The sequence below is a fragment of the Vicugna pacos genome, chromosome 1 (assembly GCF_048564905.1).
Source record: "Vicugna pacos chromosome 1, VicPac4, whole genome shotgun sequence".
Lineage (NCBI taxonomy): Eukaryota > Metazoa > Chordata > Mammalia > Artiodactyla > Camelidae > Vicugna > Vicugna pacos.
Genome location: NC_132987.1, coordinates 82,344,399 through 82,371,804, shown reverse-complemented (window position 1 = coordinate 82,371,804; position 27,406 = coordinate 82,344,399). Strand labels below are relative to the sequence as shown.

At 36.2% G+C, this 27,406-nt stretch overlaps 3 protein-coding genes across 13 annotated transcripts in view; 2 read left to right on the top strand and 1 right to left on the bottom strand.

Moving 5' to 3' along the window:
- Positions 1-9,030, bottom strand: part of SENP7 (SUMO specific peptidase 7) — a 113,095-nt gene extending 104,065 nt beyond the window's left edge. For 7 of the 11 annotated variants that reach the window (XM_072966026.1, XM_072966031.1, XM_072966078.1 and 4 more), the window contains exons 1-2: positions 8,868-9,030; positions 1,212-1,264 (exon numbers count right to left, since the gene is read on the bottom strand). In XM_072966026.1, the coding sequence (XP_072822127.1) occupies positions 1,212-1,264; positions 8,868-8,961 (147 nt within the window). In that variant the 5' untranslated portion in view covers positions 8,962-9,030. The remainder of the gene's footprint in view (positions 1-1,211; positions 1,265-8,867) is intronic. The other 4 variants (XM_072966034.1, XM_072966052.1, XM_031672193.2 and 1 more) reach the window with 1 other exon arrangement.
- Positions 8,525-19,729, top strand: LOC107033884 (putative protein ARB2BP). Its single transcript, XM_072970812.1, has 3 exons — positions 8,525-8,651; positions 8,714-8,883; positions 18,262-19,729. The coding sequence occupies exons 1-3, from the start codon at positions 8,525-8,527 to the stop codon at positions 19,354-19,356; spliced, it is 1,392 nt and encodes a 463-aa protein (XP_072826913.1). The 3' UTR covers positions 19,357-19,729.
- A 3,618-nt stretch (positions 19,730-23,347) lies between these two features.
- On the top strand, positions 23,348-27,046 carry TRMT10C (tRNA methyltransferase 10C, mitochondrial RNase P subunit). Its single transcript, XM_006208074.4, has 2 exons — positions 23,348-23,488; positions 25,510-27,046. The coding sequence occupies exon 2, from the start codon at positions 25,522-25,524 to the stop codon at positions 26,779-26,781; it is 1,260 nt and encodes a 419-aa protein (XP_006208136.1). The 5' UTR covers positions 23,348-23,488; positions 25,510-25,521; the 3' UTR covers positions 26,782-27,046.
- The last annotated feature ends 360 nt before the right edge of the window (positions 27,047-27,406 follow it).

Here is a 27,406-nt window from a genome sequence, read left to right as displayed (position 1 = left end):
TTAACATTAGCAAAAGCTGAGTTAAGGGTAGATGGGAATTCTGTACTATTTCTGTAAATCTAAAGTTACTTGAAAATGAAAAGTTTTTTTAAAATGCTGTTGTAAATCAACTATACTTCAATTTTTAAAAATGCTGTCCCTGGTATTAAAAAATAATCACTTCTGAAAAAAATTGATGTTCTACAACTAAAAATTAGAAAGGGAAATATATTTACTCAATATCTTTAAGTTCTAATGAAAGAATTTCAGATTAAGCTGCATGAAGCAATAGCCTAAAGCAGAGAATTTCACTTCACTGAAGGCATTAAATGGAAAAAAAGAGTAGTAGTCAATACAGCGGTATTTAAAACTGGGTACAGTAACAATGTAAAATTTTCTTTTTTACCTCCCTTATTTACCTCACTTAAGCTAGCTAAATCCTGAATTTTAAATGACGGGACTACATCCCTCAAATCTGAAGGAAGCCAAGATAGAGAAAGAGTACTTAAAGTCAAGATCTCTGTGTGGTGTTGCAAGGTACTCTTGATTCCTCTCACAGCCCTCCTTTATGATTTCTTCTTCTCCCTCTTTAGTCCACAAAACATACCAAATTAAAGTCCTCTGTGTATAATTAGAATGCTTCAGAGAAAAGTCTATAATAAATTATTATAGTGCACATCAAAGTATTTAAAGCATTTAAATCACAAAATTCCCTAGGAAAATATTATCTTTCTAAAAACAGATCAATGTTTTTAAACATCTCCTATGTACGCAGAAACTTCATTTTGCTTGTGTTGCTACTCTTGGCTTATATAGAAGAATATATAAATGGAAAAAAAAAGATGTTTAACAGGACATATTCCAAATAGTAATTTTCACCACATGACTTGAACACAGCTTTCCAACATCTATAGCATCATAATGAATAAACCTAAGGTGCGCTAACAAATCAGTCATCAAAGAAATGCTTGCTCTGTTTTATATAAATCTGAAAAAAAGACCTGGAAAGGATACTAGTACATTTCACAATGATTTAAACAAGGTTGGCCCAAAAAAGAGTTTCCTAGTTAACTCTCAATTAACTAGGATATACCATTCCACAGAAACCACTGATTAGTTAAGTATTTACAGTATTTTCTTTAAAATTTTATTAAAAAACCGAACACCAAAATATTTTCAATATTAGTAATTCTAAAGATAATGCAAAGGTTAAGAACAAAACTAATACATACCTTTTGTAACTCCGAAGATGAAGACTTTTTCCTTTTTCCTTCTGTGACAATTTCTACAAAGACATGGTAAAAAAATTATCATTTAACATTAAATGATGGAAAACATTATGGAGATCCCTCAAAAAACTAAAAATATACTTAACATATGATCCAGCAATCCCACTCCTGGGCATATATCCAGAGGGAACCTTAATTCAAAAAGACACATGCACCCCAATGTTCATAGCAGTACTATTTACAATAGCCAAGACATGGAAACAATCCAAATGTCCATTGACAGATGACTGGATAAAGAAGCTGTGGTATATGTATACAATGGAATACTACTCGGCCATAAAAAATAATAAAATAATGCCATTTGCAGCAACATGGATGGATCTAGACAATGTCATCCTAAGTGAAGTAAGCCAGAAAGAGAAGGAAAAATACCATATGATATCACTCATATGCAGAATCTTTAAATTTAAAAAAAAAGACAAATGAACCTTTTTCAAAACAGAAACAGACTCACAGACATAGAAAACAAACTTATGGTTACCAGAGGGGAAGGGGATGGAAAGGGATGAATTGGGAGTTTGAGATTTGCAGATACTAACTACTATATATAAAATAAACAAGTTTCTACTGTGCAGCACAAGGAACTATATTCAGTATCTCATGGTAACCTATAATGAAAAAGAGAATGAAAAGGAATATATGCATGTACATGTATCTGTACACTAGAAATTGATACAACATTGTAAAAAGACTATACTCCAATTTTTAAAAAACCCACTGCTGCATGCCAAGCATCATGTTGAGAACTTAAAAAAAAATTTAATATCCCTCTTTAAGAGACCTTAGTATATTAGTATTAGCATGTAGGAAAATCACTCTAATTATTCTCATTCTATATATACGAGTTAAACAATTAAAAAGCATGACATTTTCCCAAGTAGTTTGTGGAATCATTCATTCACTTATTTATTCTATAAACATTTATTTAAAATAATAGTAATTACCACTGCTAGGCACTATTTTGCACAAATTTTATCTTTACAAAAGCCTTGTGAGTTCAGGAATGGTATTACCTCTATTTTACAGATGAAAAATTTAGGTTTGAAAAATCTAAATAACCTGCTCAAGGTCATCATGTTAATCCATCACTGGTCTGATTCCAGAGTGGTATTCTTACCACTCTTCAGTACACTCTAAGTATGCTGGATGCTATGGGGACATAAGATGAATAAAACAGTTGCTGTCACCTAGTTAACAGTGTAACACTTAGAGGTTATACAAATCTGATAAACATCACGTAAGAGGAGCAAAGACCTGTGGAAGTTCAGAAATAGGCATATATATTTTTAAGTCTCAGTTCATTAGGAGATAGTTCCTGGAAAGGAACAATTGGACTGGGCTTTGAAGTAAGTTTTAGATAATGAGTAAGTTTTAGATAGGTAGAAATGGGTGGAAGGACAGTGCAACGTGCCGCCAAGAAGTGAGTCAACATAGGTATATATGATGAAGCAGCCCACATTAGCCAGCCTCCTAAATTATTAAAGACTCGTATTAGAGCTAAGTATCTGAGACGCAGGTTTGAGATGGCACCATTATAGCAAAATTCCAGTCTAGATCTTTAGGGATACTCAATCCTATCCATAATCCATTCCCTGTGTTACCATATCCCTCTAATCTACTTTCCAGTCCTCTGCCTTCCATCAACAGACTTGGGAATCACAATCACCACCCTAAATGTCAATCCCTTCAGCTTATTACCTTGCTATTCTCTCAGTTCTCCTCACCCTACCTTTTCTTCTACATGCTTTTGTTTTTTAAACTTGATCCTTTAACATGTGTCTTTTTAACACTTTTTGTTTTGTTATATATATTTTTAATTTTCTTGAAATAGAGTTGTCATCTACACTCTTCTCTATCTCTTCCCTAGCCCACCAAATTCCTTTCGAAAGTCAAAACAATTTCCTTAAATTCTGAAACATTTCCTTGAACATTTCCTCCACCTTAGTTTACCTGAATCCCTTTTATTACTTTTTATTACATAAATTATATATCATAAATTATTATTATATTATATAGCTTTTTATTGACCACACTATTTTTTTAAGACTCAAGAAGATTCTTGTCCCACTCATAAAAACAGAGGTAGGGATTAACGATCTCTTTCTTCCACCATTACATCCAATTAATATTCCATCTTTATTACAGTAACTCTTCCTTTAAAATTCCCAAAGTTGTATGTATTATTACCTCATCCATATTTGTAATTGCCATGTACTGACCCAAGACCTTCTCCAACATTCCTAAAGCACTCTCATATGTGATCATAGCTTTCCTCTCTGATTAAAGTCGACCATCAAATGGAAGCTCTAAAACTTCCATAAATCAACTCACTCAATACGATGGACTCAATTTACTCTACTCCAACAAACTTCTACACAATCACATCCCCATTTCAGCAACTTGTATGCATGAATGGATTTAAGGAATACTGTTACACTTCTCAAATTCACATATGTGAACCTCTAATTCTACAACATACTATGTTTTGACCTGTCCATTTCCTCACTCACACTGAACCCATTTTTCACCACTACATCTTGTAATACCCTTTAACCCTAAGTAAAACAATTCTTGCTCCTGGACTTCTTAGCACTGCTGAAGAAAGTCACATAATTGTTGGAACCACAACCGCTATCATCTATATACTCACACTTATGAGTCTTTTTCAATATACTCACACTTATGAGTCTTCTTCAGACTTTGAAAGTCTTTCAAAATTAGTTAATAGTTCTTTTATTCATCCCTAATTGACCTCCTATTCTATTTTGAGCTCCAATACCACTTGAAGTCCCCTTTCTCAAAAGATGATCTTGCCTTCTATTTCACTTAGAAGCCAAGTCTGTAGTATCCTTAACTTTTCAAAATTTATCCTTATCTTTATCCCCTTACCTCCCTTCTCCATGTCTTAAAAAACTGTGCTTTGATTCCATCCTCCCCCATTTCTTCTGCAACCTTATCCTATCAATTATCTCCTACCTGGTATCTTTCTCTCCTCACTGACCCCTTCCCCACTCCAGACCAAGCTGGTTTTTAATAGTCTTTTTTTTAAGTTTTTTTTTTAAGTTTTTGGGGGAGAAGGTAATTAGGTTTATTTATTTATTCATTTATTTAATGGAGGCACTGGGCGATTGAACCCAGGACCTTGTGCTTGCTAGGCATGCACTCTACCACTGAGCTATATCCCACCCTCCAAATAGTTTTTTTTTTAACATTTTTTATTGAATTATAGTCATTTTACAATGTTGTATCAAATTCCAGTGCTAAGCACAATTTTTCAGTTATACATGAACATACATATATTCATTGTCACATTTTTTTTCGCTGTGAGCTACAAGATCTTGTATATATTTCCCTGTGCTATACAGTATAATTTTGTTTATCTATTCTACATATGCCTGCCAGTATCTACAAATTTTGAACTCCCAGTCTATCCCTTCCCACCCTCCTCAAATAGTTTTTTTTTAATATTTTTTCTATCTAATTTCATACTCAAGCTTGTTCCAGAAATCTTTCCCTCACATCTCATTTTGTTTCCTCACCACCACTCATTCATTTAGCCTCCTGAAATCTTTTGTCCATACTGCTCTACTAACTACAATCAGTGGTAAAAAAGTAATCTCCTAATTGCCAAATCCAGCATCCTCCAACTATTTAACTCTCTGATTCACATTGCTTTTTACTCTCCTCCCTTGCTTCCCAAGAGTATCACATGCCTTCTAAACTGCCTATCTAACTGCTTACCAGTGTTTCTTCCTCCCTACTTTGAAATTAAATATACGTGATCCAAGACTTTTCTCACTCCATACTGTTTCTGCAGATAATTCTATTCATTCCAATCGCTTCAACTAACATCACTGCAAATAAAGTAGTTTTATCATGATGAATTGTAGATTCTGGTTTTGAATTTCAATTATGGTTCATTAGACTTAATGTAAAATATGCAGACATCATCTGGGCCTACTGAAAATAGAAAGGTGTATATCATTATGGGACACCAGATGCTCAAGACGAAACTAGGGGAGAAGGGAAGAGTTTCAAAATTAAGCAAGTCTGAGAAACACTGCATGTTCAGTCACTCTCCTGGAGGGGCAAAATGTACAGCAGTAGAGCAAAAGATCTGAAAAATCCTGAAGTAAATAAATTTTTCCTATAACAGTTGTCACACTTATTTGTCCATGAAACCTTTTTTCCAAGTAAGGTTCACTAACATCCTATGAAAGTAAAAGAGGTTAAAACTATATATTTTGTAATCAAAAGACCAGATTTTGAATCCTGGCTCTGCTTCTTACTTACATTGCTAACAGTTGCTTACCCTGCCTAAATTCCAGGGTCCCAACTGTAAATCAGAAATAATAACCACCTCAGAAGGCTTTTGAAAGAATTATAAAGTTTCCAAAATTCTTAGCAGACTTATTAGTATCTAAGTACTCAAAAAACATATGTATCCTTAACTGTAAATGAGAATAAACACAGATCTCCAAGGATGTTGCCTGCACAGGTGATAATATGAAATTTACTTCAACTTCCCTGTTTTAATTCAAAAATTCATTTGAAAATTGTGACCTATGACTTTAACATATCTGTTACACTTTTATTGTTGTTGTTGGTAAACATTTCTCATGGCCATTCTCCCTTCAGTGACCCATGCATTTAATCATTTCATTCAACTTTCAGTAAACCTGTTTCTGGTGCCAATAATTTTTTATCTGTGTCCCCACCTAATTCACAGCTTAGATACGCTGTGAACTTGAAAATAAGATATTCATCTTTTGGGCAGTTATAAATAATTTAAACACATAGTTTCAATATAGTATGAAGAAAGGTTTCAGAAGCTTCTCATGAGTGATCTTTAGCATACAAACTTACATTTCTACTCTCATGCTTACAAGTGTATTATACTTAATTCCTGCTTCATGACCACATTCCAGAAAAGTAGGGTAATCAGAGTTTTTGTGGGTCTTCTACAGAGGGAATTTTTCTTTATTAAGTCATTTTAAAACAAACAATAAACATATTGCATGTTAACATACCTAAAATATTTTAAAATAACATCATTTCCCCCTAAAATGAGAATGGCATTATTTTACTTTTTGCAAATCTCTTTAACACCTGGCTTAATAAAAAGCAGATGATTTCCCCTATATGCTTCTGTATTCAATTTGCTGTGATACACGTCATGTAGCCTCTGGAAAACTCTACTGAACACACGTGGGAGAATACGAGGAAAAGGCAAATAATGCCTTAAAATTATGAAAAACTTTGACCTCACAGACCCAAAAAGGTCCCAGGGAACCCAGAGGTCACCAGGCCACACCTTGAGAACCAGGGCCTAAAATAAATACAGTCATGCCGAAGCTATCCAACTCCTACAGTTATCAGTTATGTGAGTCCACAAACACTTATTTTATGTTTTGCTTAAGCCAGCTGGAATGGGGCTTCTACTACTTGCAACTACAAGAGTTCTGAGCAAAATGAAGGCACCTTCATAGTTCTTCCTTGTTCAGAAAGAAGTTCAGGGAAACCTAGTGAAGTTTCACAGAGGAAACTTGAAACTTGTGTCTTGTTTTCTCTTTCTATTGCCATCCACCTTCTTTATACCTCTAACATTTAATTCTTCCTGTTTTATTAATCAAATTCCTATCTTTGGATACTTATGAAATTCTCATGACCATAAATATCACTTCCAGTCATTTGAGATCCAGCTAGTAACCCTCCTAATGAAATGGCAACTGCATGCATATAAATGTCACACAGAATTCAAAATTCCTTTAAACCAACTGATCATTTGTTTTATTTCTGAGAATTTATGTGAGCAAATTAAATCTACACTATTAAGAAAAGAGTCATTCCTAAAAATTAATATTCATCTCTTAAAACCAGATAAATACTGGAGAACAGCTAGGTAATATGAGATTTGAGACTGGTTTTTATTATATGTTAATAATTACTTTTCAGAAAGGACAGTTAGTTCCAAAAGGGAAGTTAGCAGGAGAAAAAAAAAATCCTCCCCAGAGAGAGCACACACAAATATCAATGCCTTTTAAGAATTAACAATTTTATTCTCCAATTTTACTTCCCACAACTACTTGCACCAAATTAACATAAACAAATAAATGAATATATCTGAGTGTAACCAGATAAAGAGGGTGGGATGTGCTGAAAGACAAGTCTAACATCTTACCTCTATCCCAGAAAAAAATGTATTAAGTCAAGATGAAATGCATTTATTGAAAAAATGTTGTGCATCTTCAACAAAGATATGATTACTGCTAAAGTTCTGCGTTAGGAAGCACACAAATGACACCAGATAAACACTGTGCATTTTTCTAATGTGTCCATTTTACTTAAAGGCTTCAGGGGACAAAAGTATATTAAAACAAACATCGATCCATTGGAGGCATATACATACATATATGTGTGTATATATGTATATGTAATACATACATATACTTTCAAAGGCAAAGAATATCTCTAAAATACACACACACACACACACACAAAAGGGTATATACACTGCTTATGAAAAGGCAATTACAGGTTCTCAACTGCTTCAGGCAATGTCTCTGAGATCCGTGTTCACTCTCCTTTGTGGATAAGGCCAAAAAAACTTTGAGATGCACTACCACAAAGGCACTCCTAAATAAATATGGAATTGTTAAGACTGCCTATGCAACAATAGACGGCACAATAAGAAATGAGAAAATGAAATGAAATGATCGATGCAACGGCTGTTGTATACTAGACTGTAAGCTGAGACCTCGTCCCCCCTCCTTTGGTAGGTCTACAGGACTTAACACAGAAATTGCGATACCCTTTTTGGATGAGATCTTTAACAAAAACTTGTTGACTGGGAGGAACTCAACCTCACGTCTTACAACTCCACTTTTGTGCTTTTAAGATGTTGTACCCAAAACTGAAGATAGTCATTTAACCCATAAAGGAACTTCAAAAACAAAAATATGCTGAGAATAAAAACACAATGAAACACGGCTTCAAATCCTTTGTGCGACTCTTTAATCACTTTTGGAAGAAGGGAGAAGCTAGAAAAGAAAAAGGGTTATTGAACAGGCCCGTTCAAAAGAACAAGACACGTTGCAGCGTTTATACCAGGAATGAAGCGTCTATCAGCAAACCCCGCCTCTCCTTTGCAGCCACTTCTACTTGCCAAGAGGTGGGGGTGGGGGTGGGGGTAAGACATAGGCAAAGCCGAGAATCAAAGAAAGGGGAAAGAGGGGTCAGGCGCTGGGAAGCTGGAAATGAAACTGGAACATTGGTGGAATTATGAGGAAGGCGTGGCAGGAGAGCTGCAAACCAACCGGGAAGATCCGTGGGCCGACGAGACACAAGCAAGGTGCTCGCCGGAGGAGGAGGAAAATGAAAGGGGTACTGAGGTGAAGAGTAGGCGAGGCTTTGATGACAGCTCGGACTGGGTCTTCGACTCGCAGGGGCCAGGGAGATCCGGGAGTCTTCCATTGTGCGCGCCCCTCCGCTCCCTCCGCTCCCTCCCCTCCCGTCCCCTCCCCTCCCTTCCCCGCCCCCGCCGGAGTCCGAGCCCGAGCCCTCGCAGCTCCGGGCCGCAGCGCCCGTCGCCGTCAGTACCTCTCATTTGCCCAAGGTAGGAGACGATATGGTCAGCCCTCGACCCTTTCTCACCGGATGGAGCTCGCCGTCGCCCGGCCTTCTCCTTGTCCATCTTCTCCTCCTTCTGCTGGATTCGCAGTTGCTGTCGCTGTCAAGACCCCTCAGGCTGGGGGAGGGAGGGGGAGGGGAGAGAAAAAAAAAAAGCCAGGAAAGGGTGAACTGCGCCTGCGCAAGAGCCGTCGCTGCCTGCCCTCAGGCCGGAAGTTGGCCGCCCCTCCCACCTCCACCCGGAAATCACTTCCTGAGACTTGTTTTCTCTTCGGGTTACCCGCTCCATTGCTCCTTTGGTGTTTTTCTCATCTTCTGCCACAACGGGAAACTGAGGCTGGGTGCGACCTTTTAGCCCGAGATCATAAAGGCGTTGTTGACTTTGAAGATTAGGTTGATTAAAAATTAAAGAGGGGAAACTTTTAGGAATTCCTCCACTTTACTGGAGGGGACCCCAGAAATATGAGAATAAAACATTACTCCTTTTGAGTTATTACTTCCCCCACGGCCTTTCCTGTATATTTGTCCTCAAGGGGCTTCCTCAAACACAGAAACAAAAAGATTTAAAGACAACAAAAGTCAATGGCCTAGCTATTGGTTTAACAGTTGGAGTGGAAATAAATTAGCTCAGCTGAGGGAAAAAATGTAATTATAGAAAGGATCTCTCTTACAATTCAAACTCACCATTTTTAAAGACCCAGGGGGAAAAAGATAAGCTGGACCTAAATTTTTAAGAAACATAAAATGCTGAGGTGCTAGAAAGTGAGTGGCTGTAAATGAATTTGTTCAACTTTTATTACAGCATTTAAGGGAATAACCCTGACCTCAATGAACTCCAAGTCCCGTACTTTTAGACTGATTTTTTTTTTAGTTGTTATATGGCCTATCAGTTTAGATAACTGTCCTATCTTACTAGCCATAAGGTACATACTTGAATAATTTTTTTCAATGTATAGGCTTTAATCAGAATAAGTTAAACAAAATGTAGCAGAGCGCTCCAATCAGGCAAAATGACATTGGAGTGTTTTACGAGTTTTAACATCCGCTTCCCCTCCTCCATTTTACAAAGGCTGGTAAAAGGAGTTTCCCAACTTCACCACTAGAGCCCAGACTCGAGCTTCTCCAGCCCTGCCTCTTAAATACTGTGTTTGGTCTGTGCTAAAATAGAGGTAAGCCTCCAGGTGCTAAGGCCTGTTGAGCTGGGGGGAGTGTCTTACAGGGCAGGAATGGCTGAAAAGCAGAATACGTCAGGGCTTGCTGAGAATGAAATTCACTACAAGGCTTTCATTTAGAAACTCTAGTTTATTTCTGTTTAACAAATAAAAGCTCTCCTTACTGAAAAATTTCTGAATTTTGTTTCCTCATACATCAACTTTCTTAATTCAATGATTTAACTCAAGAATCAAACTTGCTTAATTTATCAATTGATGATACAGGAAACAAATAAACTGCAAAAGATGGAAATAGAACTGAGAGATGGAAACATAACAAAGGAAATTGTAAGTACGAGGAATACATTTCCGTCCAAACTTACAGCTTCCATAAAAGTAAGTGGTTTTAAAGTTTAGCGGTAAGAAGTGAACCTATGAGAAATGAAATTATAAAGTTAATCAAATTATTCAGCTTGCAAATGTATCATTTAAACTTATCATTGAATATAGCATTTCTGCAAGTAAAGATGTAGTGAGTCAGTGTATTTTTTTATTTTGAAGCTGGTTTTGCTTAACATATTTGAAGGTAAATGACCTTTAAGCTCAAGAATTTCAAATTTGCTTTTTAAACCAGTATTTTTATTTAGTTTTAACAATCTCTACTGCTCGGTTGACTGTATTGCAAACAACTAAAGGATTAAAATATTTAGTTTCTACTTTTGAGGGAGTCATTTAACAACCTCACTTTGCCTATCATGATAGACTATTATGATCTTTTATAGTGTTTTATGATATTAAGGTGAAAACTTCCATATCTTAAAAGAAAAAAGAAAAATCAAAAAAAGTGAATGACTTAGTATGTTTGGGGATAAGTTAATTTATTTTATGTACATTTAGCTCACAGTGTATAAAGCCTTTTAAATTAAGATATTTAAGATTAGAAATTCATCAGCCCAGTATTTTGTAATACAAAATTTGATCTTAATGAGCATGGTTCTTTACTGAATGTTAAAAGTGCATATAAAGTGTTTAAATTAGGTATTCAATGTATTTTTGTTTTAAGCAATGGGTGTGGTTTTAATAGTTTCAAGACACAGTGGCTCTGTGAAATATATCAACTCTTTATTTTATCCCCTTGATTAACAATTTCTTTGAAGAGAGCTTAATGAAAATAAAGACCCTTTCTCTTCAGGAGTGAATTAACTTTAAGTATAATATGAATGTAAATAGACATGGATGGGCACTGGGTACACACTGACATCCTAAACTATGTTAAAAATTAAAATGAACAATCTAGAATTCCTTACCATAGGCTCCCAGAATGCCTAGATTTGCAAAGATATTTGGAGCACTGTGTCATATTGCTATTAGCCTCATTTTCATTCATAGTTGAATCTTATCTTTAAAATATTGAGAATTCTTACATGAAGGAAGTTTTTCTTCCAGGTATAAGTGAAGTAACACGTGATTTCATGAAAAAAATGAGTATAGGTTTTTTGGTTTCAAGGATATCTTCCTTTTTAAGACAATGAACAGTTTTAACTGCTCTGCAATATAATAGCCTGTTCCCAGAAGTTATGAAAACCTGAAGTGTCTCAAGGTATTTAAGCAGCAGACGGTTTTGTCTAGGAGGCTATAAAAGGACAAACCTTTAACCTAAGTTCCCTAAACTGTCACTGAGCTCTGGTGCTGAGCCCAGGGTATTCTGTACATACACCACTAACTTCTTTGGAGTGTTCTATCTTAAAATGTGATATTAGTGTTTCTATGCCTTAATACATTTGGTTGATTTTAATAGAAAATTTTCATTTTATGTTACTATTTAGTAAAATTGAGGCTTTAGACTGTCTTCTTTATCCTTTATCTTTTTTTAAAACATTTTTAATTGAGTTCTAGTCATTTTACAATGTTGTCTCAATTTCCAATGTAGAGCACAATTTTTCAGTTATACATGAACATACATATATTCATTGTTGCATTTTTTTCGCTGTGAGCTACCACAAGATCTTGTATATATTTCCCTGTGCTATACAATATAATCTTGTTTATCTATCCTTTATCTTTTGGTACCCACTTACCTCTGAATAATCGCAATCAAGAAGCATAGGATCTAGGATTGGACAGTCAGTAAATCCAAAATGTAGCTGTCAGAATTTTAACAGTTTCCCAGAAAGACATACCAAGTTAAAAAAAAAAAAAGAATAAAACTAAACTGCCAAACTATAGGCCCCAGGGCTGCACGCTTAGGAGATAACAACCATAAAGAAATACAAAGCATTGATTTCTATATGATTTCTGTAAAGTTCAGAGAGTGGTTGCTTGAAGGCATTTTAGGGGTGGCTGGCAAAGCTAAAAGTTTCTCCGTATAATAGTTCACCAATTAGTTTTCTAAGAAATTTTCCTGGAAGATTTGATTTCATTCTCAAATTTGGGAAACTCAAAATTTGTGACACCTGATTTTTTTTCTATCTCTGATACCCCATTTTCTATGCCTCAGGTGGATTAAATTAAGCTTCGTTAGTATTTCCTGGGGAGAGGTAGGCAAGGGGAAGGGTATTTGGGGAAAGGGATTTAGTTTGCTCTTTTTTCAGACTTTCAGATATATAATTCCATTAGCTCTGTCATTTTCTACAATTTACTGAATGGAATTGTATACTGGCATAATTGTTTTTCTGAAAAAAACGCTCATTGCATTTCTCTGTTGGGAAAATAAAAATCGTGGTATCAAAACAATCATTCTTAAAATACGTTTTTCAGGGGTTTTTTTCTTTCTGTTTCATTTTGTTTTTCTAAGTGTATAAACAAATAAAAACATGTTCATTTTAATAAGTATCTTTAGATACTTTTTAATTTTCTGAGTGAAATATCCCTCATTCTGTGCTTCTTAATGCCATGCAGTACACAATACAACCTCTTTCTTAAGTATACCAAACGACTGTAATCACTGTAATAGTGTATATTACTGTGTAACCTGAGGTTAAATCCTAACTTCTCAGGTTGTAAAATCATATTTTCATAAAAGCTTACTAATCACTTGTGAAAAATATTGTTACATATGACCAGTTTATGATCCTAGAGAGGGAGTTCCTTAAAACCAAAATAAACTAAATTTTTTGCATCTGTGATTCTATTGCCCAACCACAGTCTTCTTGTCAAATTCATAAAGACAGAAAGTAGAATGGTTTGCCACGGGCTGAGGCTAAGGGGAAATATAAAATTATAGCTTACTAAGCACAAAGTTAAAGTTTCACAAGATGAAAAATGTTCTATTGAAGGAGGGCAGTAATGGTTGCACAACAATGTGAATGTACTCAATGCCCCTGAACTGCCCATGTAAAAATGGTTAACGTTGTAAATTTTAGTATGGCTTACCATGATTTTTAAAATAATTATAGCCATGCCTAGAGCAAAACCTAACAGCTGTGTCACCACCTAATCCAGGAAGGACCTAATTTGAAATTCTTATTAATGATTATATGTTATTCTCCTTTAAAAGAAAAATTCATTCAACATAAAATGACTAGACTACTTGACATAGGAAACTAAGCTAACAAATGCCCTCACCAAATTTTTGGTGAATGAATCAAATAAAAACTCAAATACTATGCATTTTTAAGAACACTGATTAAAAATTAACATTCTCTCAGGCTTGTGGAGCTGCCTGAGTTATTTTGGGCATATCACTTTACCTTTAAAAGCATCACTTATATAAAATAAACATACTAGCTAAGAATATCGATAACATCTTTTTAGCTCTGAAATTCTTATTCTTGAAGTTAAGCTATCTTATTCCAACCCATTCTTTAGAAAACTAAGCAGGTAAAACAGTTTGATTCTCTCCTTTATGTTAATGGACCATCTCAATTTGAAAAGAGAAAACAAACATATGTAGATGCATATGATATTCTTTAGGAATAATGAATAAATCAACATTTATCAGCTTTAGAATTATAGAAGAAGCCTCTATAATTTTTCAAAAGTTTTGTGTGCATCTTTCTCCTGTGTATACAGCTAGAGGATTTTACTCTTACTTATGCTCTTATCAAAAACCATAAAATTGTAACAGTATTTAAATACATACTATACCAGGCACTATTCCAAGAACTAGTGAACAAAACAAAGTCCTTGTCCCTACTGTCATGGAACTTACATACTAATGAGGAGAAACAGACAATAAACATGTTTATGTCAGTTGATAATAAGTACAAAAGAAAAGAAAGAGGAAGGAGGGAGAAGGAGGAAGGAAGGAAGAGAGGGAGGGAGGAAGGAAGGAGGAAACTGAAGTATCATAGATAGACAGGGTGTAAGGAAGGACTGGAGGGGATTGCCCTTTCAGATAGAATGCTCAGAGAGCTACTCTGGTCAGATAACTGTTGGGCAGAAACTTGAAGGAAGTGAAGCCCTGTAGATATATAGGGCAAACGTGCTCCAAGCTGTGGGCATAGCAAGGGAGATGCCCTTAATCAGGAGCTTGCTTCACAAGTTGGCGGCAAAGAAGCCAGGTGTGGCTAGAGTGAAGTAAGCAAGAGAGTAGTGGGAAATGATACCTGAGCAAGAGCTGAGGGTCAGATCATGTAGCTAGATGAGTAAGCAAGTGCAGCAAGTGGAGGGAAATGACCTAGGAGAGCTATGGTGAGGACTTTTATTCTGTGTGCTATGGTATATTTATACAATGGAATAGTACTCAGCCATAAAAAATAATAAAATAATGCCATTTGCGACCTGGAGTGTGTTATCCTAAGTGAAGTAAGCCAGAAAGAGAAAGAAAAATACCATATGATGTCACTTATATCTAAATTATCTTTTAAAAATCTAAAAAAAACTTATTTATAAAACAGAAACAGACTCACAGACATAGAAAACAAACTTATGATAGATAAACAAGATTACACTGTATAGCACAGGGAAATATACACAAAATGTTATGATAAATCACAGAGAAAAAAATGTGAAAAAAAATAAATAAAAAATAAAAAAAAAAGAAAAGAAAACAAACTTATGGTTACCAGGGAGGGAAGGGAGTGGGAAGGGATAAATTGGGAGTTCGAGATTTACAGATACTAACTACTATATATAAAACAGATAAACAGTAAGTTTATACTATATAGCACAGGGAGCTATATTCAATACCTTATAGTAACCTATAATGAAAAAGAATATGAAAACGAATATATGTATTATATATATGACTGAACTATTATGCTGTACACTAGAAATTAACACAACATTGTAAACTGACTATACTTCAATTTAAAACAAAAGGAAAAAGAGGAGACAACTAAGAATTTTGAACAGGGGTGTGGGATCTAATGTAGATGTTTTGAAAAGAGCATCCTAGCCACATGCCATGAAATAAGAGTTTAGGCAAAGAGACTGGATAGGAAGCTTAATAATGAAGGTGAGTGTTGATAGTGACTTGGACTAGGGCTAGGGGAGTAGAGAGGGAGGGGTGATAGGTGATTAGATTTCAGATATATTTCAAATAAGAGAGCCTGTAGACTTGCTAATTGATCAGATGTGATGTGTGAAAGAGAAAAGAAGTTTGCAGCACTGGCAACTGAAAGAATGGAGTTATCACTAATATGGGCAAGATGAGAGTGAGAGTAGATTGATGGGAGTGCTTTGGGCGCGTTAAGTTTGAGATAGCTATTTGACATTAAAGTAAATATATCACGTAAACAGATATGAATTCAGGGGAGAGTTACATGTTGGAATATATTAGCCAAGCAAAATGTGCTACAGTGAACTCTAGAGAACTGTCTACCTTTTCATCCTACAAGACACTCTCCCCCCCTTGCTCCTGTTCACCTCACCTATATCTGGCCTTTATATATCTGTGTGCCATTTTGGTCTTCCAGTTTGCAAATGCCCATTCATTCCCGTGGAGAATTGTCTCTCAGTTAGGTACACAAGCACTTAATAAAGTTGAAAGAGAGTAATTGAATGCTGTATACTGTGTGCTATTAGAAAATACTGATTTTGTTTATTTAACTGTGATTGAAAGAAAGTTAGTTAGCTAACAAGATTCTTTAGTTCGTTGGTTTAGTTTAGTTGGGTTAGGTTTAGTTTGTTGAATTTTAAATATTCAGTACCTTTCTCTTTATTTCAGTACAGAAAAAGGCAATTTTCAGCACAGCACCTGAATAAACAAAGTATTTTTAAATCTAAGAGATTACTGCTTTTCTGTGCAAACCTCCTCATCCATGCCAAATTATAAAGTAGATCTTCCTTTTTGAGAGAGCAGTTTGGCAATATCTAGTAAAATAGAATATGATGCTATGACCTAGAATTTCCACTTCTAGGTATATTTCCTAGAGAAACCCTTGATATATGCACAAAAATATAGCTTGAAGAATGTTCTTTGCAGCTTTGCTTATAATCATGGAAAACTGGAGTAACCTAAATGGTCTTAAACAGGAAAATGGTTAAACAAAAACTATGGCATATTCAAGCAACATAACACTATAAATAGATACAATGAAATGAATGACTATTAATGTGGATAAAAATCACAATGTTGAGTGACTAAGGCAGCCTCAACAAGAGATACATGTTTTTTTTATTTCACATTTCTCAAAAAGGAAGATCATCCAATACCTAATTTCAAAGAACTTTCCATTAATGAGACACTACATAAAATGGTTTTTACCTACAGTTAATTCTCACAGCAGCCTGGTAAAATAAATGATGTTATGGTATTTTGCATTTATTCATTCAAAATTTTTTTCTTTTTTCAAAAAAAATTTATATAATTTGTGCCAGACGCTTTGAAAGTACTGAAGATAGAGCAGTTAATTAAAGTTCCTGTTCTCATAGAGCTTTCATTCTAGCGAAGGGAGACATAATTTTTAAATATACAAACAATTATATGTCAGGTGGTAATGTAGGCTAGGAAGAAAAATAAAGCAGAGGAGCAGGATGGAGATTGCTGTTTCAGAGAGTATAAACTAAAAGTCAGAAGTTGAAGAAACTGAAACTCATATAGAGGTTAAGAAACCTGCTAAAAGTCACTCAACTTAAAATGTGGAGCTAGGATTCAAACCTAAATCAATCTAATTCCAGAGGCTTCTCCTTTTAAAGTATGGTCAGGCCTATCTGTCATTTATACTCTGAAAAGATATTAACTACATAACAGCACCTGATATGAGCAACACCATAAGAGAAAGTTTTTAATGGAATGGTAAATCAAGAGCAGTCTAAATAAGTTGGATGCTTTGGACAACTACCTTCATAAAGTACTTGTTGGGTATTTGCCTTTAGAGCAAGTCAGTTACATTTTCAAAGTCTTTTCTTTTCCCTTTGGGTTCTGTCCACAATAACTGTCTTAACTTCTCAGTCAGCCACTTTTTTTCTTCTCACAATAATCAGAATAGCCATATCTTCTATTAGATAAATTGGTCATAATCTACAATGCCTAGTTCACGTTTCACTCTCACTGCCATCCCGTGCCATTTATTCAATAGAAAAAAATTTAATGCTTAAATGAAATAAACAAAGACCAACCAAATGAGAAAAGCAAAACCTATTCATTCTGAGCTCACCATAGCAAGGGAATCAGCCACCATCACTTGCAGAGTGACAGGACTCAAAGGCAGGCAGAGGCAGAGGAGTGGAGAAGCTTTTTAGTGGAAAAAAGGGAAGGTTGCTGGTGTGTCCTAACTGGATGCTGTTGGCCTGAGGAAGCTGTAGGCAGGCTAACCAGAGGGAGGCATCCTATGTCACTGATTCGGGGTACATATTTGGCTTTATCTGGTGGATCCTAAATTGGAAGCAGGGGTAAAAATTAGGGAAGCTCTAAGTTACTAATCAAGTCTTGGCCATTTGGGGCCAATTGTAACAGAAGTTATTGTTCAGCTTCTCAGATTGTCGCTAGAGGTAGCAACCTGACTTCCTGCAAGTCTGACTTAATAAGACTGGCTTTTTCCTGGGCTGTTTATTATAGATAAGGGATTGGCTTTCTGGGCAAATTGCTACACATTACAGGTCAGAATTCTGTTTTTATATATGGCCTGACCACTGTCCCTTAGTGTATTCAGTCTCTCACTACTTTGCATAGTTCACATTTATTTTGACTTAAAATCTTTACCATAATAAAGGTAAAAATAAAAGGTTAATGTCTTCATGAAGTGCTTAATTTAGCATGATTTCCCACAGGAAGAATTTAGCAAGCTGAATTTTTTTAACACTGACATATTATTGCTTTTTACTTTCAGTGGTTACCAGTAACTCAAGAACTGAGCTTCCAAAAATTTATTGAACAGTCTGACTTACTAGAAGAACTTAAATATGACTTCAATGAAAAAGCTGAATTGAGACACATTGAGACGCATAGGCCTTTCATCTTTAACTATTATAAAAATGTCCTGGAGAGGAATAGCAAGCGCTACCAGGCCCTGGGCCATTTGCTTGAACAATACATTTATGTACTTTTGGAGAAAGTGTGCAAATTACAAAGAGTATATATCCCACTAGAGGCAAATAAGGAACCAAGAAGCTTCTTTTTCATGAGTGAGAGAGCATTAACAGATCATCATTCTGCTCTTCTTGTCCTTCTTCAAGATCATGGGGTCTTTAGAGCTGGTCAGTGGAGTCAGCAGGCAATAATTCATCATGGTCTCCAACATGGAAGTCAGATACCATGTATTCAGATGGCATTGCAGGCACATTATGATGTAATTGTGCTAAATCCCAATGACAATTCTGTGGACCTAAAGACAGAAAAAGAGTGGAAGGGCCTTTTAACACCAAATGTTGAGTCCTCTTCCAGAGAAATGGTTCAGGCTGAGAGCTTTTTCTCTCTCCAGCAGTCTCTCCAATGCCTTCCAAAAAGATGCAGTAACTCCCCTGAAGAACACATGGCTTACATTTGGGATTACTTCATTTCAAAGACTGAAGGCAAGGATGTTGCCTTCATTGTACATGGTTATGGAGGCTTGGTTTTTATGGACTTGCTCGTACGTAGAAAGTGGGAAGTGATGAGCAAAGTATATGCTGTTGCACTTATTGACTCTGAACATCACATAGGACACCAACTGGGGAATGACATCCAGTTATTAGCATGGATCAAGTACCACTGCTGTGAATGGGTGACAAGTCCGAAGACTCTGGATAAACCTGTAGCTACCATTTTGAAAAAGGAGTTTCCTATGGTTTCTGCTGGTACAGAAGAACACAACTTAGCCCCTTCCTTTAGCCTTCAGTCAATTTTTAAATACTTTAGAAAAGCTTTAAGAGCCAAAAAAGCTGTTAATTTATCTCGAATGCCAATAGTAACTAGAAGCTCCACAAAAAGAAAGCAAAGTGCTTAACTTACTTTTTTGTCATCTAAGATTTTTTTTGTCCCGTGGAGAAACTTTGCTAATGTAGAAGAAAAAGAACACTTCCAGCTCATATGCAATATTATGTTCTTGTTTGAAATTTGATTTGTTACTTTTTAAAAACATGAATATGTTCTCTTTTGTAGCCTATGAACCAGGAAGTCACTCAATACCATCATTAATATTTTACACGTTAAGAGTAGTAAAGTTAGAGAATCTTCTATTGAAAAGATTTCTTACGGTTTAATAGAATGACACCAAAACTGTACTTGATAGGAATTACATATTAAGTCAATATTTGATTTACATTATTGATACCATATTAAAATAAGTGAACATAAAAATTAAACATTAGCAAACTCCATTTCTTTATTTTTTTTTAAGTTTGGTCTTGTGTGTGTGTGTTTACTCATACCTTCACATAATACTTGAGTATCTACTATGTACAGTCAATACTAGATTTTGGGAACACTGGCAGACAAGGCCAACATTGCCTTTATCTTTATGGAGTTCACAATTAACAACAAGTTGCAAGCACTGAAGAGTGTTAGGGAAAAAGGGTTGTGGACATTCTAGCATGAAAGCTAACAGTCTTGGGGGTTAGGGAAAAGGCTCAAGAAAATGATGCTTAGTTTGAAAAATAGCAGTTAGCTGGGAAAACAAAGTCATTGGCAAAGGAATCACATGTGCAAATATCCTGAGACAGGAGAAGGAAGTCCTATTCAGCAGGAGCTAAAAGATTATGGGGGAGTAGTGTTAAAGAAAAAAATTATTCATGACATTTATTAAAGACAGTAAGGAAGATGTATTCAAAAGGGGTTGGTGCAATTGGGGTTTTGTAGGGGAGATAGATCAGGCTTACCTTCAAACACAGACAAGTTGGGGTGGAGAGAGATTTATATCCAAGGGTTAGTGAATGGAAAATTACTAAAATATAGGTAATAGAGATTCTTGCTAGACCAACTTAACAGGATTCTTACTGAAGGCAGGTCAGGGAGGTAAGGTATTGAGAGTGGAGGATGAAGAATTTTATCAGTTATAACAGAGGATGTTCAGGTAGCAAAAGTGGGAGGTTTTCACTGACTCAGCAGAATTCTTGCTAAAACTGGATTAAGCAGACCAAGGGCAGAACCCAATGTCAAACCTACTCAAGAGGGCTCAGAGAAGCCAGACTTAGATTTGGTTAAAGAGAGGGGTTTTGTCAGAAGCTGCAAAGTTAAGACAGAGAAGTAAACAGAGGCAGTTTACTCACTAGTAGTTTGTATCCCATGCCCCTAAATCGTCCCTCCCCCTTCCTCTCCCCTTTGGTAACTGTAAGTTTGTTTCCTATATCTGTGAGTCTGTTTCTGTTCTACATATACATTCAGCTTTTTTTTTAAGATTCCACATTTGGTAATATACAGTATTTGTATTTCTCTGACTTATTTCACTAAGCATAATATTCTTTAGTTCTTCCCATGTTGCTGCAAATGGCAATACTTCATTCTTTTATATGGTTGAGTAATATTGCATTGTATTTTATACACACATACACACATCTTAATCATCTGTTGATGGGCACTTAGATTGCCTCCATGTCATATTTAGTGCTTCTATGAACATTGGGGTGCATTATCTTTTTGAATTAGTGTTTTTGTTTTTTCTGGATATATGCCAAGGAGTGGATTGCTAGGTCATATGGTAGTTCTATTTCTACTTTTTTAAGAAACCTCCATACTGTTTACATAGTGGCTGCACCAATTTACATTCCCAACAGTGTATGAAGGTTCCTATTTCTCCACACCCTCTCCAACATTTGTTATTTATAGACTTTTTGATGATAGCCATTCTGACAGGTATGAGGCGATATTTCATTGTGATTTTGATTTGCAGAGAAATGCTTAATTCGTCCAATGAATGACATTTTGTGAGTGGAGGTCAGGAATAAGGAGAAAAAACAAGGACCAGATTTTTAACTTGACCAACTAGCTGGATAAAAATACTATTGTCTAAATAGGGACTACCATTGACAAATTTATTTTGGTGGTTCCAGAAAGTTTTAAAGAAAAAAAAAAAGGAACAGGTTGCAAATTATTTTTTAGCTCTGCCCATACCTGAATAAGAGAGGAACCCAAGGTCAGAGGATGACGAAGCAGTATTCTTGCAGTCTCACAGAAGGCCAAGATCAAGAACTAATCCAGAAGAGGGCTCAAAGGAGCCTAAGTAAAGTTTGGTCAAGGAGATTCTTTGTCACTTGAATATCCTCATATCATGGCAGCTCACTTCTCCCAGGATGAATCAGCCAGGTAAATGAGGAAGCAGGAAACTACACTGCTTTTTATAATCTCTTTGAGGTCGCATACTGGTCGACTTTTTTTCTATTTGTTAGAAGTAAATTACTAAGTCCAAGGGAGGAGGAATTAGGCTCCACCTCTTGAGAGTGTCAAATAATTGGGGACATATTTCAGACTACCACATCAGAAATGATGCCAACTGCAACTAGTGGTATAGCAGCAACTCAGTTGTTGGTTATAAAAATATCTTGGCTCTGGGAGCATATTCATCCTGTCGTTTAAAATTTTTTCTTGTTTTGATAAACAGGTCTGTGTATTTAAAAACTAGTTTCCTCTTTCTCCACAAAACATCAGCATTTTTGCCACAAACACTAGTGTTGAAAATAAAGCTTTTAAACTTTCTCTCCTAGTGTCACCCTAAACTATTCTCTTACTTTGACTTTTGCTGTTGATCTATTTCTGCAGCTTGAAGCCAAAAAAGCACATCTCCAGATTTTGGACTATAAGTTGCAGAACAGAAATGTGTCCTGATAGAGAAAAGACTGATATAGGAGCCCTTCAGGAAATTCCTAAAACTTTCTGACATCACTCTGTGATGATTTTTTTCCCTTCTTGTGGAAAACAGAGGTAATAGACTGTGATCAATGTTTGTAAGCCTACTACACCAAAATTTATGTTTCACTTCCCAATACTAAACATATCTTAATGAAAAAAAAACATGTTGTTTGCAAATTTGCTATGACAAGTCTCTGTTAAAGAAGAAAGCAAGAAATCCTCTTACTTCCTTTTCAATGTTTCTTCAAAAGCAGTGGTTCTCTAACTTTAAAGTACGTCAAGATAACCTGGAGGTTTTAAGACAAAGATTGCTAGCTGTCACTGCCAGAGTTCCTGATTCAGTAGAACTGGCAGGTGGGGACAAAAATTTGCCTTTTGACTAGTTCCCTGGGGATGCTGCCGCTACAGGTCTGGGAACCTCACTGTGTGAACCACTGTTAGAAAGACTAGGGGTGGCCAGAGAGGTAATAAAGTTAAATTTGCTTCTTGAGAGGTGAAAGTTATGATGGACTCTCATCTGGCCTAAAGTTCCTCCCCTGAGGAAAGCAACAAAAGGGGGTTGTTGACTGAGCCCATGTTTTAAGGCCCCAAAGATCCAAATGAATTGACACATTTGGTTTTCCCTCCTGTAGGAAAAGAAGTGGCGCGTCTCACTTACCTTTCAAGTTACTTCCAGTTATCCTCCACATAATTTACGCAAATACAAATTAAAAACGGGATTTAATTCTCCTTATTCAAAATAAAGGAAGAGACTTCTCCCCCTCTCCCTTTTCTTGCAGAATTTCTTTCTCCATCTCTTCAAAATGTATTTAAATATTTATAATGGCTATATAAGCCTCTTGCCAGTCTCACAACTCAGGAATGTTTCTTCAGAAAGCTGGGAGTCATCTTTTTGAAATGCAAAGATCAAGGGAGATAGCGTCCCTATCTATCTCACAGGTCTTGTGGGAAGACAAAAACCTAACTTTAGGGGGCGCCTTGCTCCAATTTGCAAAACTACCTCCTCTCAGAAAGATGAGACATTTGTTTCATTTTTTAATTCTGTGTTGCACGACAGTGCCGCTTTTCCACGCCGGAAGACTTTCCCTTTGTGGTGTGACGTCTTATGGCAGCGCCGGGAAGAAAGGGTGGGACTTCCGGCTGCGGCTCTTCGGTCAGCAACTGATACGGCGTGGAGTGATAGGCGGACTGTGGTTGCGGAGCGGATCTCTGGGCAGCGCTTCGCGGCTGAATCCTGCGTCCTCTTGGGGTCCCTGCGATTTGCACTGGTGGGAAACATCCTGTCTGCACTCCTGGTATGGACGGATTTCTTGTCACCTGCCAGTGTGTGGTGACGTGGGAGAAAGCGGGAGAACTAAGATACGCTAAGTGGCGCATGTGCGCTAAGCAGCCCACAGATAGGAGGAAGCCCAGTGATTTAATAGACTATAAGCAGTACAATATCTGGAACAAGAGAAGTGTATCCCAAAATAGTATCTTTGTTCACTTTTTCAGTTTGGCGGGTTTTGGTTTTATTTCTATGATGTCCTAAAAATTCTAACCAGGTACAAAGACAAAACTCAAAAAAGACTGTTTCTGAAATAAATGTTTCGCATGTTGGGGCTGAGAACTCGGTTAAATGTTTCGAGGAAGCTAAAGTAAATTGTTTTTTCTTTAAAAGGTGGCTGGATGTGTTTTAAGTGTGAGAATCACTGACCTTGAGTATTTAATCGAAAAATCTTCAATGATAAATGTGAGCCGTATACTGCCAGGCAGTGGGTTCAGTGTTAATATACAGCCCTTGTCCTGATAGAGTTTACCGTGTAGTGGGGCAAATAAGTAACCAGGTAGTTACAATTCAGCATTACAAGCATTATAGTGGACAAGTACAAGATGCTAAAAGAATAGTAGGGGGAATACTTGACCTAAAGTTTGAGGTGAAGAATAGCTAGAGATGTAGCTGAAGAGTTAAGCAGAGGGTGTTTTTTATGAAAAATTTTTATAAGTCTTATATATGTTTAGACTTTAACCTGGCAGCAGTAGGCTTAAACATACACATTGAGGATGTCAATGTATTGATCAGATTTGCACTAGCTCCAAATGACTTAGAGATGAGGGAGAGTAAATCTAGGAGATGCAATAAAGAAAACAGGGTTGAAGAGAAGTGAATGGATTCGAGAAGTGTTTAGAAAGTAAATAAATATAATTCAGATGGATTAGGTATGGTGCGTGTGAGAGGGAACAGTAATGAAATGACCTCGTTTCTGGCTTCAGCAAATGGACAGATAGCAGTGTCCCTTCCTGATACAATGCAGAAAGAGAAGCAGCTTGGGAAGGGAACGGAGAGAGTTTATTTCAGTTTGTGCATTTGAGTTGTCATGGTGATTGAAGCCAAGGAGGTAGATCAAGCTCATAGGGAAAATGTTTAGATTGAAAAAAGCGCTAAGGACAGAATTCAGAAGCACATCCACTTCTTATGTGGGGTGGGAAGTGGAATCTGAGCATCAGTGCACAGGTCAGAGACCCAGGAGCATGCAGTGTCATTAAATGAAGCCAAGGGAAGAAGGAATTTTTCAACTATTTTAGTTGAATTTTATGAAAAATTTAATGCCTTTTTTTCCCTTCAAATCTGGCACTAGTTTCACATATTTAAGCATCTTCATTGTTTTGTGGATATCTTTAGAATAAAATTGTGGAGCTTATTTATATTTACCCTAATTTGGGGTATTTTGTTTGGCAGTAACATTATTTGCTGCAGAATAAAGCCTAAATTGGAGAAGGGAGGTTTTGTTTTTAAATCAGTAGATCTCTCTATATTTCTGTTTTGAAAACATGAGGGTGCAGCAACTGCTAGGTGCTTTTTTAGTAGTTATCATTTGTAACTTAGCTGCCCTTTGTCTTCATGTGTTGCTTGTTGAGGATCTTGTGTTTGGGTCTGTATCTGGACTTAGTATAGAATGGAGAAGAATACAGCACCATTATCTCAGCCACGTCTGTGGTACATAAGTTTGTTATGCAGTAACATTGATTTTCTGGGCAGCCAGATACAAATCTAAAAAGGATCTTCAAGGTAACCTTTTGCCTAAAGTTAGCAGTGAAATTCAGATCTGAAATAAGACCCAAATAAGTTTTAAACTTTTTGCCTGGTGAGTGATCACAGCGTCCAGCCCACAGGAGTCAAAGAAAAATTAATGGTGCAGCAAGTAAGTTGGACTAAGATTCCATTTTGTGTTTCAGAAATCAGTATTTCGATGTCTCACATTTACACTTACTTGCATAGTTAGTTGAGAGGTTTTGAAAATCTTTAACTTTTCATTACACTTTTCTTCTTTTATAGGGCTTTTCTTATATGCCTATTTTCCTCAAAATGAGTGTTACCTTCTTAAGACCTTTTGCCAGAGTTTTGGTGCCATTTACCCTTCATAGGAAGAGAAGGGTTTTATGTTCAACTGTTCTGCAGAGACACATGTCTTCCAAAATACCAGCTGCATCCTACCCTAATAAGGAGAGTACATCACCTCCTGAACAGCTGGAGTTGGATGGGTGGAAAATTACAATGAAATCTAGCGCTCAAGAAGAGGGTGTTTCAACAGTTTCAAGTAGCAGGGATGAAGATCCTCTAACTGCCACCAAGGAGCTAATTGAGATGTGGAGACTACTTGGCAGAGACGTACCAGAACACATCAGTGAAGAAGAGCTCAAAACCATTATGGAATGTGTTTCTAAATCATCCAAAAGAAAATATTTAAAATATTTATATGTTAGGGAAAAAATGAAAAAAGTCAAGCAAATAAAAAAGGAAATGAAAATAGCAGCAAAAGAACAAGTAAAGAAAGATCAGCTACCAGAAACCACTAAGGAAGATAAACAGCAAAACTTTCTATTTCTCCGACTTTGGGATAGGAATATGGACATTGCAATGGGCTGGAAGGGTGCCCAGGCCATGCAGTTTGGACAACCTTTGGTTTTTGACATGGCTTATGATGACTGTATGAAACCAAAAGAACTGCAGAATGCTGTTTCTCAACTTTTAGAAAGTGAGGGATGGAACAGGAGAAATGTCGATCCTTTCCATATTTATTTTTGCAATCTTAAAACAGGTGGTGCTTACTATAGAGAGTTAGTTAAACGTTATGGAGAAAAGTGGAACAAATTGCTTTTAACAGCAACAGAAATGTCTCATGTAGATTTATTTCCAAAGGATAATATGATATATTTAACTGCAGATTCTCCCAATGTTATGACTACTTTCAAGCATGACAAGATTTATATAGTGGGATCTTTGGTTGATAAGAATATGCAGCCAGGCATATCCCTAGCCAAGGCAAAACGGCTGAAGCTGGCAACAGAATGCCTTCCACTAGATAAATATTTACAGTGGGACACTGGTACGAAAAATCTCACCTTAGATCAAATGATGCGTATTTTGTTATGTCTGAAAAACACTGGTAGTTGGGAAGAGGCTCTGAAGTTTGTTCCTAGGAGAAAACATACTGGTTATCTGGAGATTTCTCAGCATTCTCAAGAGTTTATTAACAGGTTGAAGAAGTCAAAGACTTTTAATTCATTTCCAAGAGGCTCTGTAAATAGACGCTCACAGAAAAGTTAGCTTGAATTAGAATAATTCAGTATAATCCAGTTCTATTAGTCTATTTCATCCTGAATGGAATTCACTTGCTCTTTCTTTTAAAGGTTGTTTTTCCAAACTAACTGAAATACTGTCTTTCTCCAATTAATTAAATATCTACAAAACTTTGGAACTATATTTTGTTACTATAAAAGGAAACAATAGTATTAAAAAGTAAAAAGAGTTGTCCACATTTGTTTGAGTCCAATAAAACAACTGTACCACTGGTGTGGCTTTTTTATGACTACTTTGAGCCTCAGACTTCATTTTCCTTCTTAAATGTTCTTTTAGCCATGTCAGTAACTACCCTTTCTTCAAAAATTGATGAATCTTCAGGTGGTGGTTGATTTTTTAAAGTAACATTTGGTACAGTGCTGGGCATGTCATAGGCACTAAGGTATATTGTTTAACTGTATCTTGGTTAAACAGAAACTTAAGACACCCCTTGGCATGTCATGAAATTGGGCTGCATAATGCCAAGTGGGTTTGTGGGGATAAAACTCATTTCTTGTCCTTTTAGGAAAAATGATTCATTTTAGAGTGTTACTACAGCGCTTCCCATATTGTAGTGTAGATGGCTTTTTTTTCAAGGAAATACTTCGTATTC